This window comes from Petaurus breviceps, unplaced genomic scaffold (genome assembly GCF_028583685.1).
Source record: "Petaurus breviceps papuanus isolate PSGF00001 unplaced genomic scaffold, PetGlider_PUasm1.0 90617, whole genome shotgun sequence".
Lineage (NCBI taxonomy): Eukaryota > Metazoa > Chordata > Mammalia > Diprotodontia > Petauridae > Petaurus > Petaurus breviceps.
The window spans coordinates 6,058,260-6,077,502 of NW_027187287.1; the positions used below are offsets into that span (position 1 = coordinate 6,058,260).

General features: G+C 37.8%; 1 protein-coding gene across 5 annotated transcripts in view; it reads right to left on the bottom strand.

Moving 5' to 3' along the window:
- Positions 1-18,009, bottom strand: part of BTNL9 (butyrophilin like 9) — a 34,578-nt gene extending 16,569 nt beyond the window's left edge. The window contains exons 1-5 of one of the 5 annotated variants that reach the window (XM_069064125.1): positions 17,812-18,008; positions 10,171-10,342; positions 8,543-8,657; positions 4,720-5,067; positions 3,176-3,457 (exon numbers count right to left, since the gene is read on the bottom strand). In XM_069064125.1, coding sequence (XP_068920226.1) covers positions 3,176-3,457; positions 4,720-5,067; positions 8,543-8,633 — 721 coding nt within the window. In that variant the 5' untranslated portion in view covers positions 8,634-8,657; positions 10,171-10,342; positions 17,812-18,008. Of the gene's footprint in view, positions 1-3,175; positions 3,458-4,719; positions 5,068-8,542; positions 8,658-10,170; positions 10,343-17,811 lie in introns of all 5 variants that reach the window. The other 4 variants (XM_069064127.1, XM_069064126.1, XM_069064124.1 and 1 more) reach the window with 4 other exon arrangements.
- Positions 18,010-19,243: the final 1,234 nt, after the last annotated feature.

Below are 19,243 nucleotides of genomic sequence, written 5' to 3' on the forward strand. Positions count from 1 at the left end.
TCTTTCAAGAAATTGTTAAGGAAAACTGCCTTGATATTCTAGGACCAGAGGGCAAAATAGAAATTGAAAGAACCTATTGATCACCTCCTGAAAGAGTACCAAAATGAAAACTTCCAGGAATATTATAACCAAATTCCAGAGTTCCCAGGTCAAGGAGAAAATATTTCAAGCAGCCAGAAAGAAACAATTCAAGTACTGTGGAGCCACAATCAGGATAACACAAGATTCAGCAACTTCTACCTTAAAGAATTGAAGGGCTTGGAATATGATATTTTGGTTTTTGGAAGCTAGAATTACAATCAAAAATCATCTACCCAGCAAAACTGAGTATAATTCTTCAGGGAAAAAAATAGACATTCAATGAGATAGAAGAATTTCAATCACTCATTCCTGATGAAAAGACCAAAGCCAAATAGAAAATTTGACTTTCAAATGCAAGACACAAGAGAAGCATAAAAAGGTAAACAGGGAAGGGAGATCATAAGGGTCTTAAGTTTAAACTGTTTATATTCCTGCATGGAAAGATGATATCTGTAACTTATAAGACCTTTCTCATTATTAGGGTAGTTAGAAGGAGTATATATAGTCAGGGGACACAAGTGTGAGTTGAATATAAAAGGATGATATCTAAAAAAATTAAGGGGTGAGAAAGGAATGTACTGGGAAAAAGGGAGAGGTAGAATGGAATAAATTATCTCACATAAAAGAGTCCAGAAAAACCTTTACAATGGAGGGTAAGAGGGGAAAGGTGAGAGGAAGTGAGTGAACCCTACTCTCATCAGAATTGGCTCAAAGAGAGAATAACATACACACTCAATTGGGTATACAAAACTATCTTACTTGTTCTAGGAAAGTAGGAGGAGAAGGGGATGAGAGAAGTGGGGTGGTTATAGAAGGAAGGGCAGATTGGGGGAGGAGGCAGTCAGAAGCAAAACATTTTTGAGGAGGGACAGGGTGAAAGGAAAGAGAGAATAGAATAAACAGTCAGGGGAATAGGATGGAGGGAAATACAGTTAACAACAGTAACTGTGAAAAAAATTTGAAGCAAGTTTCTCTGATAAAGGTCTCATTTTTCAAACATATAGAGAACTATGTCAAATGTATAAAGATAAGAGCCATTCTACATGATAAATGACTAAAAGATATCATCAGTTTTCAGATGCAATAATCAAAACTATCTATAACCATATGAAAAAAATACTCCAGCTCACTTTTGATAGGAGAAATGAAAATTAAAACAGTTCTGAGGTACCACCTCACACCTATTAGATTGGCTAATAGGACAGAAAAGGGAAATACAATTGTTGGAGGGGATGTGGGAAAAAATACTACCATTATACCCTTTGAACTAGTGTAATGGTAGTGGGAATTTGAAGATCTTCCCTGCCCCTTAATAGGCTGAATGTAATCACATGGAGACTGTGGTGGGAGGAGCTTGCTGAAGGGTGGAATAGAGCCCACAAGAAGCTGGAAGTCAGAGGAGTTGGAGTTGGAAGAAGGAAAGGACCCAACCAAGGAGACAGATAGGCTTGTGAGTACTTGTTTTCCCCCTGCTGTGACAGCTAGGCTTGTGAGTGTTTGTGGGAAGGCTAAAGAATGGAGTGGCTCCCTGCTGTGCTATGGTGTATTAACTTCTTTGTTGCTATGATGGATTCAGTTTCCTGGTGTTGGAATTTGGTGTCTGAATAAATATTTTGCTTTTGTCTTCTATATGGAGAGTCTGTTTATATTTTGCAATTGAGAACTATGCTGGTATATTCATAGTTGCCATTAGCACTGTGAATACTGTTTTGGTGCTACAACCAGCAATACCACTATTAGGTCTGTGTCCCAAAAGAGATAAAAAACAAAAAAGAAAAGGACATATAAGTACAAAAATATTTATAGCAGCTCTTTTCTGGGCATAAAGAATTAGAAATTGAGGGGATTCTGTAATGGTAATAGAAATTTGAAAATTTTCCCTGCCCCTTAATAGGCCTAGGTGAATTTGAGGACCTTTCCTGATTTGAAAATATACTCTGCCCCCTAATAGGCTGCAGGTGCTCACATGGAGCCTGTGGTGGAAAGCTTGTTTTTCAGGAAGTCACAACTTTTGTTACTTTGTAGTCAAGTGGGTCAGGAGGCTTGTGATGTTCTCTGATCCTGGAGAAGGCTATGTATACCTCTGAGATGAGGTTTTGCTTTGGGGCTCACTTTGGGAAGAGTTGTGTGATTTGACCAGGTGAGAGCATTGTGCCTCTCAGCTTTGAAAACCCAGATGTTGGTGCTTCTCTCTCTGGTGACTAACTGGTATGGATGTAATGGTCAGACAGGTAGAAGCCTTGTCTGCTGAACTGTGTTATTTTCTCTGTCTGTATTTTTGTCTGCTTGTAACTTCTGTTTGTATTCTCTAAAGTTCAGGGTGCTGAATTTTTCCCCTGAAATAGGTAAATGATATATGTTTGATTGGTTAAAGTAAGATTGATAAAGAAAGATAACCCTTTTTGAGTTGCTTTCCTTTAGAAAAGCAGATCAAAGAACCTGTGCTAGCAGCCCTCCTGGGTATGGTAGGGTGTTTGCTGCTACAGATGCCCATCAGTTAGGGAATGGCTGAACAAATTGTGGCATGTGATTATGATATAATACTTCTGTACTAAAAGAAATGATGAGCAGGATGCTCTCATAAAAACCTGGAAAAACTTGCATGGACTGATGCAAAGTGAAATGTTCTGTGTTACAAAGTAACAGCAACATTGTGAGATGATCATCTGTGAATGACTTAGCTATTCTCAGCAATACAACAATCCAAGACAACTCTGTAGGACTTATAATAAAAAATGCTATTAATTCCCAGAGAAAAAACTAATAGTATCTGAATATAGATTGAAGCATACTTTTTAAATTTTATTTTTCTTGAGTTTTTTTCTTGTCTGTTTTCTTTCACAACACAACTTATGGATATGTTTTGCATGACTACACATGTATAATCTATATCGAATTGCTTGTCTTCTTAATGGGTAGGGTTGGGAGGGGTGGGTAGAGAAGAAGGGAGAGAACTCAAAGTTTTAAAAAGGAATGTTAAAAATTGTTTTACATGTAACTAGGGAAAAATAAAATAAGAAATGAAAAAAAATTTAAAAGAAAAAATATTAATTAAATGAGAACAATTAAGAAAAAAATTCTTCTTTCCACTGACCTGCTATATGAACTGTAAATTCTTTCTTTTGGACTAAGAGGGTGTTCTGGATGGAACAAACCACATTGCTATGGGCTCCCTCTTTGACCACCACAGACATTTCCAAGTGGAAGAGTCCCTGATCATCCTGGGTTATAGCTTCTGACAGGGAGGGTAGCTGTTGCCCTTCATAATCTTTCCATACCACCTTTGGTCTGGGGTACCAGCCTTTGGAACTACATTTCAATTGGATGCCTTCTTCTTCAAAACCTTCAAAGTAGATATGTGGATCTGAGCCCAGCCCTGAGGGAACAAAAGAAATCCAAGCAACACTGACTTCTTCCTCCACGGTAACATATTTAATTTATACTAGTTCATCAAATGCATTTGCCCAGATCTACCACATTGCTCCCTGGTAATTTAAGTTTTTTTCTTTTTGGAAGGCAATTGGGGTTAAGTGACTTGCCCAAGGTAACACAGCTAGTTTTTGTGTTAAGAGTCTGAGGCTGGATTTGAACTCAGATCCTCCTGACTCCAAGGCCGGTGCTCTATTCACTGCATCACCTAGCCGCCCCCTGGTAATTTTCAAACTGCCATGCCCCTGCCCTCCATCCTCTAGTTCTGACTAAGGACTTCAGCTCATATCCAGAGCCATACTCACCAACCTACTTCCCCACAACCTACTTCATGCCCTTCTATATCATACATGCAAGCTCTCTTCCTCCCTTTCTACCTCTCGCTTTGAGAACCACAATCAAAATATTACCATTCCTGGAAAAGCTATGCCCTACAACTCCGAACACCATCCTTCTGGCTTCTCTGTCCCAAACACTCCCCCTAGCTATTATGCCCCTATATCAGGCCTGTCCAACTCAAGTGCTGGAGCCACCTGCAGCCAAAGGATTTCAGGGCAAAAAATGTGGAGGAAAACATTCTTTGCATGTAGAGGAAATCCCTAGCAGCCCACTATACGTTAGGCAGGCCTGTCCTATATATTTTCTTCTGCTGCTAGAATGTAAGCTTCTTGAGTATAAGGACTGCTTTTCTGGTTTGTGTTTGTTTCCAGAGTGCTTAGCACAATATCTGACACAGAGTAAGCTCTTAACTGATTTTTCATTAATTTGTTCACTTCTTCTGTCCATTTTACTTTGTAATTGTTTTACCTCATACTCTGTGTATGTGAATATGTGTGTACATGTACATGTGAGCATTATTGGGTGAGATAAATGCCTTTCTTTAACTTGGAGACTGTCTGAGTGAATTCTTTCAGGACACTAGGACCTGCACGTCTATTCCTCATCATTTCAGGTAGCACCCCAATATTCTTGGGATCCAAAGGCTACAGAGAACATCAAAATGAATTCTTTCACACCTGACCACTCTCCTGAATCTGACCTCAACACACCTTGCTAAGACTTGGGATAATGTCTTATATTTCTTTAGAGTTTTATTTTTGTATTTAGTGGCAGTAAATATCTTCTTGATCAACCTAGCTCCCTTTCAAAAGAGTTTCAAAGCAATTTCTATTATTCTGTCCCCCTCTTCAAGGAAAATTAATCACTTACCTGCAACTTCCAGCTCCCAGGTAGCATTGCCAGAGAAGTCCTCAGATTGAAAGAGGCATCCATATTGACCCTCATCGGCAGGGATAATGGGGAAGAGGCGCAGGGCCACACTCCCTTCCTGGATGTAATCCTTTACTAATTGTGCCCGATCCTGGTACTCTACCATTTGTTTGTTCAATAGGTCCTGCCTATCTTGGTAGATAAAGACAATTTCAGAGACTTTGTTCCGGAAAAAGTGTATCTCCATGTCTTCTGCGTTCATTTTGGAAGGTAGGTAGCAGGGAAACTCCACCTCCTCCCCAACCATGGCCAAAATTGGTTCTCTATGACCAATCACCAATCCATCTTCTGCAATAAAGAAGCCATCACACAACTGCTTTAAAAAAAATATCATTTCTATCGTGTCTCTCCTCTACCTAAGAATTTACAAGGTGTCTAATCCAAACACTTTAATCTAGCCATCTAGAACTTTCCACCTGGTTTTTACCCTTATTTCATCTGTTAAGATCCCCAAAGATACCCCTTATGCTCCAGTCAGGTCAACTTGCTTTTCTGGTCCCTGGAACATAATTTTCCTGTTCTTGCATACATGTTTTCCCACAGGTCATTCCTTTGCCTAGAATGTGCTCCTCTTCATCTCTTCACCAACCTGTTTCTTTCAGTTTTTTTTTTCAACATTCCCTAATTCCAAACTAAAATCCCACGTCTAAGAAGATACCCCTATGAATTGTACCAATCACTCATTTGTGTTCCCTTGGCACTTGCTATCCTCTAGTGGGGGCAATATTCACCTCCATCCTACAAGTTAGGCTAGTTTTTCCTTAAAAATGAAACCATTTTGAGACTTGATTGGTTTGAAGGATTAATGAGTCAGATTATTGACATCACTTCCTGGTTGCTGAGTACAAAACAGCAAGAAGGAACTCCATACACATTTACTTTAGTCAGCTGAACCAACTCAGGGTCTTCTCAATGCATTATGTCCTTGTTGAATATCCTAGTCACTTAAACTTTGCTTCAGTTTCCTCATCTGTAAAAAATAGGAATAATAACAGGACCTTCCCTTCAGGATTGTTGCGAGGATCAAATGAAATGATAACTAAAACCTGTTTAGTTATATAACTACTTTTTTTCTTTCCCTTCCCCTTCCACTATGAGTGTAAAACTACTGTTGTTAACTGTTGAATGAATTACAAGAATCATTTCATTCCAATATCAAGCAAAAATGACCAGGGGACTGACCAGAATTAGGCTGCAAATTAATTTACATTTTTTTTTCTGTGTAGGGTATGGGGAACAGGACAGTGTGCATGCTCCTCCCAAATGCTATAGGGTGTAGGTTCCATGAGTGCAAAGATCATGGCTCCTATTTCTCTACTATTCTCCAGTAATATTTAGATCATCACCCAACATACTGTGAATCTTCAATAGATGTTTCTCCTGATATTCTATTCCTGCAAGAAACCTTCCCAGAACTACAAGAAGAGATTTTATGACTTTCCTTAATTCCTCTTTGTCCAAAATCAGCAGAACCCCAGAATTCAATAGCATAACTAATTTTTTTCATAGTATGTTTAGTACTTTTTATTTGTATGTGGCTCAAAATTTATTGCTAACCACATACCTCTATTCCAGGTACAATGGAAAAAGCATTGGCTCTGGGTTCAGAGAGTCTAGGTTTAAATCCTCTTCTGACACTTACTAACCCTGTGATATTGGACAAATCCTTGTGCCTGAATTGTTTTATCTGTAAAATGAGAGATTAGGTGCCCTCTGAGGTCTCTTTTAGCTTGAGATATATGATTAGATAGTTTTGGTGGTATAGACCTGGAATCAGGAAGATTTGAGTTCAAATCTGATCTCAGATACCAGCCATGTGCTCTTGGGCAAGTCACTTAATCTCTGATTGCCTCGGTTTCCTCAATTGTAAAATAGGGATAAGAATAGCACCTACTTGACAGGGTATTTGTAAAGTACTGAGTGTAGTGGTTGGCATATAGTGGGTGCTATAATTGCCTATTCCTTTCTCATATCATCCTACATACATAATGAAAGTAAGAGTTTAGAATATAAGATTGATAGCCATGCCTTGAACTACCTAGGGTAGTTTCTTCCTTTGCTTTTCTCCTTCTGTTCATTTTCTTATATGACCAAAAATAATTTCTCAGAGTTGAGAAAAATAGAAGAGTCTCAGAGACTCAGATAGTCCTTAGTGTTTTGTTGAAAGGGAAACCCCTAAAATGTTTCTGAAAGAATGCAGTAGGAACATTATACGGGGCAAGTTCTGTTTCCAGTTTCTTACTATGCTATTTCATTTTTTAACTAATTGTATCCTCTGGCTAACTGGTGAAAATAAAGACATCATTAAAGGCTTGTGAACTAGGGTTTCATGTGGATGTGGACCCTCAGAGTATGTTGAACTTGGAATAGCTTGTCTGACATGTTCCTAGGTGGTATATATTTAACAGCTGGTAGGTATCCCATATATCTCTCTGTATCATGGTGGTTTTTCATAAACTGAGCACCTAGGAAGCTTACATCAAGCAATTTGTTCCATATAACTCCAAGCACAATGCCATATACAATTAGGTATTTAACTGAGGGAAGAGAGGGGAAGGTTGTTTTCATGGTATAACTTGAGGATTATTAGCCTTAAACTTCAACCTCTATTATAATGTCACTCATCTTGTTAAAAGTAGCATAATTTGATCATTCAAAAGAACTATAATTTCATGCATGGGGATATTTTTACACAGGTGTAGCATGAGTTGCTGGGATCAAAGTTCTTCATAATTTAATGGACAATTGTTTGATGATATTAAATGATTGCTAATCATTAAAATTTTAGTGTGAAATTATTGATCAGGTTTCTAACAGGGGAAAAAATAGAGTCATGTGGCATAGTAAAAAGAATACCAATTTCAGGAGTTAAAACACCTCAGTTCCCAGCTCCATTATTTCCTTCCTTTATGTCCTGGGGCAAATAATTTATATCTCTGGGTCTCAGTTTCCTCAAGAGGAAAGTTGGACCAGATCAGGAATTGACAAATTATGACCCAGGAACCAAATCTTTGTCTTATGTTTATGTATAAATTTTTCTTGTTGTTCAGTCATTTTTCAATCATACTGGACTCTTCATGACTGTTTGGGGTTTTCTTGGCAAAAATACTGGAATGATTTTCCATTTCCTTCTTAATGGAAGATCAGACGAGGAAACTGAGACAAACAGTTAAGTGACTTGCCTAGGGTCATACAGCTAGTAAATGTCTGAGGCCAGATTTGAACTGAGGAAGATTAGTTTTACTGCCTCCAGGCTTGGGGCTCTATCCACTCCCCTTCTTCCCCCCAATCATTTACACTACTGTAAATTTTTAGGCTGTGGGTAGTATAAAAACTCTCAGATCGTAGTTTGTTGTGCCCTGGAATAGATGATGACTGAGGTCTGTTCCAGCTCTAGAATTTAGAAAGACTTATGTCTTTCTAACCATGTGCTCACTGATAAGGGCAATGGAAAGGGTAGATTACAGAATAAATGTATAATTTAACCAATACATTAGCCAAATGTATGATTTAGCCAACTTTTTGCCCAATAAGGTCTAGTTAAGGATGGCCATAAATTGTAATGCTGATATAAATGTCCTGAGTGAGATTTGCTGACTTCCACACTTCTGTACAGTGAATGAGGCACTCTTTAAACTTCAGTTCTGAAGACCATCCTAACTTTGAGCTGTTGGGCAGGGGAATGGAAGAAGAGTGAATTGTGAAACTATGACAAAATGGTGGAGTGGTATTTAGATTGTTTTGTAACAATGACAAATCTTACCTGCATTCAGCTCCATGAGATAGAGGAGGAGGAGACAACTGGATAGAGAGAAACTCTGGGATGAATGAGGGATGTCTGGGATATCCACCATCTCAGGTCAAAAGTGATAGGACACCTGGAGCGTATAAAAGAGAGAATAAGGATGTGTGTTTCATTTTAGATCTGCCATCTGAATTTCTTTAAACTCAGTGCTTCAATGTCTTTTGGCCTAAAATTAGCACCTGTGGCTCTGAAAGTTGATCACAGTTCCTCAATTCCCCCAGCCTTTGTTGTTCAAGGATACCTTCAGGAAAGTGCTTTGTAAAGCTTATAGCACTACAGAAATGTGAGTTTTTTATTATGGTTGTGATTATCATGCACAGTCCTGGAATTAAGGTGAACTGAAAATTCCCACAGGAAGCTCTCATTGTTCTAGCCAAGAATAGAATACAATGTAAACTGGCTAGATGTCCCCTTTCAGAATTTAGTAAGTTTCTCCAAATTAAGGGAAAATTCCTGAGACTTCACTTCCCCCAACCCTATTCCTTCCTCTGTACAACCTCTTGCCTACTTCCCTTTAACCTGGAACAACAGACAAAGCATCAAAACGAAGCTATGCAACAACACAGGTTTCTTGAAATGACTTGGCTTGCTTATATCTGGGCAACTGTGGGAAACAATTCCACAGAAGGAATTGCAGATTGGGGAGGCATTGCGATAGAAAGACCACTTCTCAACTTTGCTGCCCAGTCTGTATGTGACCTTGAGCCTCAATTTCCTCATCTATAAAATATCAGGGTTGTACTTAATGAACTCCAAGTTTCTTTCCAATATTATATCTTTTTATACCGTGATAAAGAAAGAAAAACCATTTGATTAATATCCTCTTCATATGTACTCTGGAATAGAGAGATTAGTCAGAACTATACCATTATTGGATTTTATGTAAAAAAATAGCTGTCAATGTTTAATATAAACCGATCTAAATTTTATGGTTAGAGGGACATCAATAATTTAATTTAATAAATGTTTGTTTTTGAATAGAGTAATTTAAATCCATAGATAATCAATAAGACTTTTGCCAACCATTGATTTATATCTTTTTTCCATTCAGTGTTGGATGCACCCAACTGCCATCCACCAGCAAGTAAGGCAAGAGCACTGGGAATAGCAAAGAATTTTGATCATTGACCCCCAGTTATAATCCAGGGAAGCAACCTATATGGACATGCATCCTTGGCTACTACCTCTGGGACAGGTACCTAGAAGTAGCTCTGAAAAGAGCTGAATAAAATGCCTGAAACTTGGTACAGTGAGTCCACCACCTTAGAAACAGAGCTTCACTTTAACAGAGTAAAAGTCAAGAAATAGACTGGGAAAAATGAGCAAACAGCAGAAAATACTTCTGATTATGGAAAATTGCTATGGTGACAAGGAAGATCAAAATACAGACTCAAAAGAAAACTAAGTCAAAGTTCCTACATCCAAAGCTTCCAAGAAAAATATGAATTGGGGGCAGAGTCAAGATGGCAGAGTAGAAACAGGACTTCTGTGCATCTCCAACTTCCACCTCCTCCAATTCATGTAAAAAATGACTCTAACCAAACTTTGGAGCTACAGAACCTACAAAATGACACAGAGAAGCTAACCTCCCTCTGAGGACAGCCCGGCAGGCCGGCAGGAAGCAGCCAGCTCAGCATGTTGGGAGCCCAGCCTCACGTGAGCCAGAGATCTTAGCTTCAGGAAGGCCTGACCAGCCAGCTGGAGGGACTTCAAATCAGCATCAGCTGTGGAGGTTTCTAGAATTATCACCTGGAGAAACTAAGGACAAAGTGAGAGGTCAGTGCAGTGCAGACTTTGGGACTTGGGAATTTGGGAGTGTGGTCTGGCCTTTGCCCCTGAGGTAAGAAGCAGCTGAGGCTCCATGGCTGTGCAATAGGGCACCACGTGGCTGTTTCAGAACTTCTGGCCTGCAGATTGTAAGGGGACCAAGCGACCAGTCTGAGGGGTAATCACTCTTGCTTTAACCTGCTTGGATCTGGATTACTGTCTAGGGTGGAGGTCCTGGGGTGTGTGAACAGTTTGCCAGAGCATGTGGAGGCTTCAGAGAGGGCATCTAACTAATAGCTCCAGCAGCTGTGAAAACCCTAGCATTTGGGGAAAAGCTCCCATTTATGGTAGCAAAGTTCTACTGTGGCAAAAGGCCCAAAAGTCAAGTAATTGAGTGGCAACATGAGCAAATGAAGGAAGCAAAGTAAGCAGAGCAACCCAACTTTACACTCCTATTTTGGGGACAAAAAGGATCAAATCATGGAACAGAAGGAAGACAATGCAGTCAGAACTCCTGCACCAAAAGCTTCCAAGAAAAATATGAGCTGGTTACAGGCCATAGAGGAGCTTAAAAAGGATTTTGAAAATCAAACAAGAGAAGTGAAGGAAAAATTAGGAAGAGAAATGAGAATGATGAAAGAAAATTATGAAATCAGAGTCAACAACCTAACTGAAGAAAATAACAATTTAAATAGACTAAGTCAGATGACAAAAGAAGCTCAAAAGGGCAATGAGCAGAAGAATGCCTTAAAAAGCCCAATTTGTCAGATGGAAAAAGAATCTCAAAAGCTCACTAAGGAGAATCATTCCTTCAGAATTGGATTGGAGCAAATGGAAGCTAGTGACTTTATGAGAAATCAAGATACTATTAAACAGACTCAAACAAATGAAAAAAATAGAAGGCAATGTGAAATATCTCATTGGGAAAACCACTGACATGGAAAATAGATCCAGGAGAGATAATTTAAAAATTATTGGACTACCCAAAAGCCATGATCACAAAAAGAACCTAGAAATAACCCTTCAAGAAATTCTCAAGGAAAATTACCCTGATGTTTTACAACCAGAGGGCAAAATAGAGTTTGAAAGAATCCACCAATTACCTCCTGGAAAAGATCCCAAAAAGAAAACCCTTAGGAATATTATAGCCAGGTTCTGGAGTTCCCAGATCTAGGAGAAATATTATAAGCAGCCAAGAAAAAACAATTTCAGTATTGTAGAAATGTGATCAGGATAACTCAGGACCTGGCAACTTCTATACTGAGGGCTTGAAGGGCTTGGAATATGATATTCCGGAGGTCAAAGGAGCTGGGATTAAAATCAAGAATCACCTACCCAGCAAAACTGAGTATCATGTTTCAGGGGAAAATATGGTCATTCAGTGGAATAGAGGACTTTCAAGCATTCTTGCTGAAAAAACCAGAGTTGAATAGAAAATTTGACATTCAGATACAAGAAGCAAGAGAAGCATGAGAAGGTAAACAGGGAAAAGAGTAACCTTGAGCAAGTTACTTAACCCTGATTGCTTAAAAAAAAAAAGAAAATCTAATAAGAAGTTAGAGGAAAAATTGAGAAGAGAAATGAGACTGATCCAAGAAAATGATGAAAAGTAAATCAACAACTTAGTAAAGGAGACACAAAAAAATACTGAAGAAAATAACACCTTAAAAGACAGACTAAGTCAAATGGTAAAAAAGGTTCAAAAAAACCAATAAGGAGAAGACTGCCTTGAAAGGCAGAATTGGTCTAATGGAAAAAGAAGGACAAAAATTCACTAAAGAAAAACTTCCTTAAAAAGTGGAAATGTCCAAGTCGAAAAGGAAGTAGAAAATCTCACTGAGGAAAAAAAATTTCTTAGAAATTAGAATTAAGAAAATGAAAGCTAAGGACTCTGAGAAATTAAGAAACAATGAAGCAAAACAAAAAAGAATGAAAAAATAGAAGACAATGTGAAATATCTCACTGGAAAAACAACTGATCTGGAAAATAGATCCAGGAGAGATCATTTTAAAATTATTGGATTTTCTGAAAGATATGATCAAAATAAAAGACTAGACATCATTTTCCAAGAAATTATCAAAGGAAGCAGCCCTCATATTCTACAATCAGAGAGTAAAATAGAAATTGAAAGAATCCCTCAATAACCTCCTTAAAGAGATTCCCAAATGAAAACTCCCAGGAATATTATAGGCAAATTCCAGAGCTTCCAGGTCAAGGAGAAAATATTGCAAGCATCCAGAAAAAAACATTTCAGGTATCGTGGAGTCAGTCAGGATAACACAAAATTTAGCAGCTTCTACATTAAATGATTGGAGGACTTTTCTGGAGGTCGAAAGAGCTAGGATTACAACCATGAATCACCTACCCAGAAAAACTGAGTATAATCCTTAATGGGAGAAGGGGGCATGGGGGGGGGGAAGGGGGGCAAGGACATTCAATGAAATAGAGAACTTTCAAGCATTTTTTATGAAAAGACCAGAACTAAATAGAAAATTTGACTTTCTAATATAAGACTCAAGAGAAGCATAAAAAGGTAAAATATATATATATATATATATATATATATATATATATATATATATAATGTATGTATGGTTTAAACTGTTTACATTCCTATGTAGGAAGATGATATTTGTAACTCATAAGAACTTTTCCATTATTAGGGCAGTTAGAAGAAGAAGAAGAAGAAGAAGAAGAAGAAGAAGAAGAAGAAGAAGAAGAAGAAGAAGAAGAAGAAGAAGAAGAAGAAGAAGAAGAAGAAGAAGAAGAAGAAGAAGAAGAAGAAGAAGAAGAAGAAGAAGAAGAAGAAGAAAGAAAAGGAAAATGGCAAATATTAGAGGAGATGTGGGAAAAATGAGACAATAATGCATTGTTGGTGGAGTTGGAAATTGATTCAACTGTTCTGTATAGAAATTTGAAACTATGCCCAAAGGGCTATAAAACCATGCATATCCTTTGAACTAGCAATAACACTAACTAGGTCTATATCTTAAAAGAGATTTTAAAAAGGAAAAGGAGCTATATATACAAAAATATTTGCAGCAGCTCTCTTTTGGGGACAAAGAATTGGAAATTGAAGGGATACCCATCAATTGGATAATGGCTAAACAAATTGTGATATGTGATTATGATGTAATACTGTTGTAGTATAAGAAATGAAGAGCACAGTGCTCTCAGAAAACCCATACAATGACTAAGAGTTAGGTGAGAATTGAGACAAAAGATGGCCTAATTTACCATCACATAAATATAAATCTGGGAGGGGAAGACCCTCAAGGTTTCTGGTCAGAACATAAAACAATTTCTATTTACATTCATTTTAAGCCATCAAAAGTATGGCTTTTGAAATATAATGAGTCACAGAGGCTTGGGCTGGGGGCTATTATTGACCATTCAATGAAAGCCAGAATGATTTGGGTTTAAAGATGAAGGAATTAATAGATTGACAATAGCTATTGTTTTTTGATAAATAATTTAGAGTGTCCATACATCTTTGCAGAAATAAAATAATCATGGGATTAAGTTAGATGCAATCCTTTCTAAAGGTTAAATTCTTTCAGTTTTAGTGGATAAATTTCCCTTTATTTGAGCTCCCTGATGTAAGATCCTCTTTCTAGTAGCTATAAAAGTACATCAATCAATCTACAGGTTCTTTAAAAAGCAACACCTATAATTGCAAATATAGGGCAAGATTTCGAATGCAATCTCATTTTGACAGACAGGTTGACAGTTGCAGGCCCTAATCCAATGGAATATTAGATTTAATAGCTGTCTCATCCAAAAAATACCCTATTTTGTTCCAACATGCCCACACTCCAAAAGTTGACCATAGCACCAAATTTTATTAGGAAAGTCCTAACAAAGTAAACTAGTCATATAACCTGGCTTGTCCAAATGAATTATGTTTAAAACAAGTTTCCTAGCATTACAATAGTTCATAATTTCCCTTTTCTGTTATAAAAATAAGCTCTGTAAATCACCCCTTTGTCTCTGACTACTGAGGAGTCAGTAGACCAGATTTGTTAGCAATTGCTAGCCTTGCAAATAAATCATAATACTTGGAAGCTTTGAGTCTCAGACTTTTCTATTTCGGATATTAAATCAACAAAATGTAGTTGAGTAGCTCCATTTGAAACACAATAGGCTGGTCCAGAGAATCACTGGACTCCTCTAAAACCATTATATTTTTAAAAACCTGCTTTTTCAGAGCTATGATTCAAGAAATCATAAATGAAAACTGCACAGGACAAAAAGTAAATTCTTCCAGCTTTTAGAAAAAAATCTGACTCCCACAAAGGATCAGACACTACTGAAATGATTGAACAATAATAATCTACTTCTAGATTCTTTCATTGGTCTATTTCTATTTATTTCCAGAAAGAAATCATTAGCAAGATTCTGGGGAGGTTAAAGAGAAAGATGCAATGCATTATAGTATTGGGGTATAATATGGAGTAATACAGGGTCAGAAGATCAATGACAATGATGGTTAAATGACTTGTCCATGGTCCTATGGTAAGTAAATATCTGGGACAGGATTTGAACCCCAAGTCTTCCTCAGTCTGAGTTGAGCAGTCTCTATTATCAATCACCCTTAATTCCCTATTGGCCTAGACTGGGTGAAATAAGTCTCTCCAGAGGTAAATAAATTGGAAAGAATGATTTTGGGGAGGGCCTCTCCAGACAGAGCTTCTCCATGATTGATTTTTGTTGATTTGCTCAATTCTCCCATTGTCAGAAAGTTGTGTAAGTGCAAAGTGTTCCAATAACTTGCATATGGTCACACCCCTTTAACCAGTCCAGGGTTTGACATTTACTAGGCGTACGACCTTTGCCAAATCAGTCTCTGAGTCTCAGTCTTTTCATCTGTAAGATGGAATAAGACTTATGATACTTATTTCAAAGGTTGTTGTGAACAAAACACTTTGTAATCTTAAAACAATATGGAAATGTTGTTACTGTGTTTCTCCCTGAATCATGCCCATGACTGTAAGCACAGCTCAAAACACAAATCCTTCTAATGCATCATATTCCCCACCAGTAGCATCTCCCTCTTGTTTATGAAGGAGGGAGATGGCATCTAGGTGGCTGGGGGAGATCACATTCCCATTTTATAGCTGAGAAAACTAAGGCAAACAGAGGTTAAGTGACTTGCTCAGTCATATAGCTAACTGATAGAGATAGGAAAAGGTTATGAGAAACAGAAAGTGAATACCTCCCTTTTTACAACATTTCTTCAACTAAACTGTGAGCTGCTTGGGAACAGGGGCTGTGTTTTATCTTTCTTTGCATCCTCAGTGCTTGGGGTAAGTGAGGGAAAGGAAAGAAAGGGAATAGCCATTTATATAGCATACACTATGCTCCAGGCACTGTGCTAAGTAATTTTGCAGGTATTATCTTGTTTGATCCTCACAACAGCCCTGTGAGGTAGATGCTATTATTAACCCCATTCTCTCTTGTTTTTGTTGTTCAGTTGTGTCCTACTCTTCATGACCCTATTTGGGGTTTTCCTGGCAAAGATACTGGGTGAGGGGGGAATGATAGAAGGGAGGGCAGATTCGGGGAGAAGGTAATCAGAAACAAATACCTTTGAAAAAGGACAGTCAAAAGAGAAAATAGAATAAAGGAGGGGCAGGATAGGATGGAGGGAAATATACTCTTTCACAACATGACTATTATGGAAGTGTTTCATATAACTACACATTTATAACTTATATTGAATTGCTTGTCTTCTCAGCGAGGGTGGATGGGGAGGGGAGAAAGGAGAGAATTTGGAACTCACAGTTTTAAAAACAAATGTTAAAAATTGTTTCTACACGAAACTGGGAAGTAAGATATACAGGCAGTGGGGTATAGAAATATACAAGAAAGTAAGGGGGAAGGGGATAAGAGAGAAGGGGTGATAGAAGAAGGCAGCTGGGGGGAGGAATAATCAGTATGCATGCTATCTTTGTGGGGGGAAGGGGAGACATGGGGAGAAAATTTGGAACTCAAAATCTTGTGGAAATGAATGTTGAAAATTAAAAATTAATTAATTTAAAAAAGATACTGGGATGGTTTGCCATTTCTTTCTCCATATTATTTTATAGATGAGAAACTATGGCAAATAGGATTAAGTGACTTGCCCAGGATCACAAAGCTAAGCAAGTGTCTGAGGCCAGATTTGAACTCAGAAAGATGAGTCTTCCTAACTTCAGGCCTGACACTCCATCCATTGTGCCACTTAGCTGCCCATACCCGTTCTATAATTGAGGAACTGAGACAGACAGCAGTTAAATGACACACCCAGGGTCACATAGCTAGTAAGTATTTGATACTATATTTGAACCCAAATCTCCCTGACTACGGGTCCAGCACTTTATGTAAGTGTGTCACCAGTTGCTTTTGGCACAGTGCCCAGCACATAGTTTAAGTTTAATAAATGTTTTTTGACTAAGTTACTGACCCAACTAGAAGATCTCCCTCCCCTCTGACAACCACCAGACATAAGGTGATTTTCTGGGATTGTCGACTCAGAGAAAAGTCTTTTACTTTATTCCCCTTTTCTTGCTGGTCTTCCCTTTCCCTCCCTCAATTCTATCCTATGCCCAAACAATTTTGTTGTCAGAGTTTTTGTGAAGTTCAGATGAGATCATATATCCAAAGTATTTTGCAAACCTGAAAGCACTACATAAAAGCCAGTTGTTGCTGTCATCATTGTTATCCTGCCGTCACTAGTGAGGACTTCACACTCTATTCCAGCTGAGCCCAAGTAATGTTTATAAAGCAAATAGAGGGATATGTAGGTCAATGTCTAACCTCAGTGCTCTGGGTGGGAAGGGGTTGGGAATAGAATCCCTTACTTTCAAATTAAATCTGTATTATTAGCACCTTCTAAAGTCCAGACCATCAAGCCTTGATTTGTAGTTATTGCCAATTTTTGAGGTAAAAATACTCACACTGAGAATTTAGCAATCAACTCTTACAAGCATGTACACTCCCACCTATACCCATTTTTAGCAGCTACTAAAGGTACCCAGCATCACAGTAACTCCTAGCTGGACTGAGAAATATTGGCTAACATTTATATATGACTTCAGTTTTGCAAAGCTTATTCCATATACTCTTTCAATTGCTCTCAAAGCTATCTCACGAAGTGGGTGCTGCTGTTACCCTCATTTTACCTTTAAGGAAATTGAGGCTGAAAGAAGTCATATACAACATACCTAAGGAGTGGTTATCCAGCCATCTATTGAAGATTGCAAGTAATGAGAAACTCACCTCTTCCTAAAAAGTAGCACATTGCACTTGGGGACAGCTAGTATTATTAGGAAGTCTTTTCTTATATTGAGCTTAAATCTGCCTCTCAGGAACTTGTACCCAGTGCCATCAGTTTTCTCCACTGAGTGCCATTGGCAGAAATCTAACTTAATTACTCTCCTGTTGTCAAACATGAAAGAATTTGAGAACAAATACCTTACCTGGCAGCCAGAAAGATACTCAAAATGGTAGTGAAATCCCAGGTCTCCCCTTTCTTAGCAAAAAAGTTGATTCTGAAGAATTCTCTTAGTCTGAACCAAACTATTCTGAGCTGAGTCTCCTACCTAACCTTATTCTTAAAAAATAAACCGCTTTCCCTATGTTCAACAAAAATTCAGATGGAAAGGAACAAAAAAAGGAAATGTCCCCATCACATCCTGTCCCCATGAAAAAAAAATATATTGAATTACCATATAAATGATTCCTTTGGGGGTATTAGAGGGAAAAGGTTATCTAAAAGCTTCCTGGATCCACAAGAGACAAGGAAGATGAATACGGCGAAAGTTAGAAGCCTTTAGATTGTCTATTTTGCCCAGGGTTAGCCTTGCCATTAAAATGAGAAAGAACATGAAAACAGGCAAAGTTTGGTATGTGAATTTTGACCCACCAATTCCTTATCCAAAGCTGATCCTGGTAGAAAAGAGATAGAATTGGAGAAAGGGCAGAGTAGATCATCTCATGTTCTTAATGCAGGTGGAAAGACCAATGAAAGGGAAGTGTGTCAATAGTAATCACAATTCACATTTACCTGGTACAAGGCATTCTAATATACATAATAATCCTCACAACAACTCTGTAAGGTAAAGAATACAAATATTATTATCCAAATTTTAAAAATGAAAAGATTGAGGCTCTGAGAAGTTAAATTACTTCTTCCAAGTTGTATAACTAACAAGTTCCACAACTACAATAGAAAATATAGATTTATTTACCAGTAGAAAGGTTTGTCAGAGGGAGGGAGATCTTCTAGTTGGGTCAGTCACTCAGTCAATAAACATTTATTAAACTTCAACTCCCAGAAGAAAACAGACCATACCTTCCACTCAGTCTGCTAAGTGTAGTCCTGAAGGGTAGGGAGGAGGGTATCTTTCTTTAATGCTATCTGCTGAAACCCCCATTCTGGTGTATTATCTCCTATATCAATTGCCAGTGATTAGTGCCTCGTATCATTTAACTAATTAACATCATTTAGCTTTTACATATGGATATTTACTATGGAGATACAGCAGGAATAGAAGTACAAACATTTCTTCCCAACACTTGGGAGTATATTCTCTGGGTAGAGGGGGCTCAAAATTTATTTCAAAGTGTTTCTTTTGTGTTGTTGTTTGTAAATTTTTTTAAATTAATTTTGAACTTAAATACAAAATGAGAAAAGAAAAAAAAGAATTGTCATGTATACAGCAGAACATAAGATAGGATTGAAGATAAAATAATAAATTTCCATTTCAAGACAATTTGCATAATAAATACTACATGTTTTCAAAGCAATCCAGCTTTTCTCTGCTTCCTTATAAGTTTTCTTTTGTTCTCTGCTATGCACTTTTCATCTATCTATCTATCTATCTATCTATCTATCTATCTATCTATCTA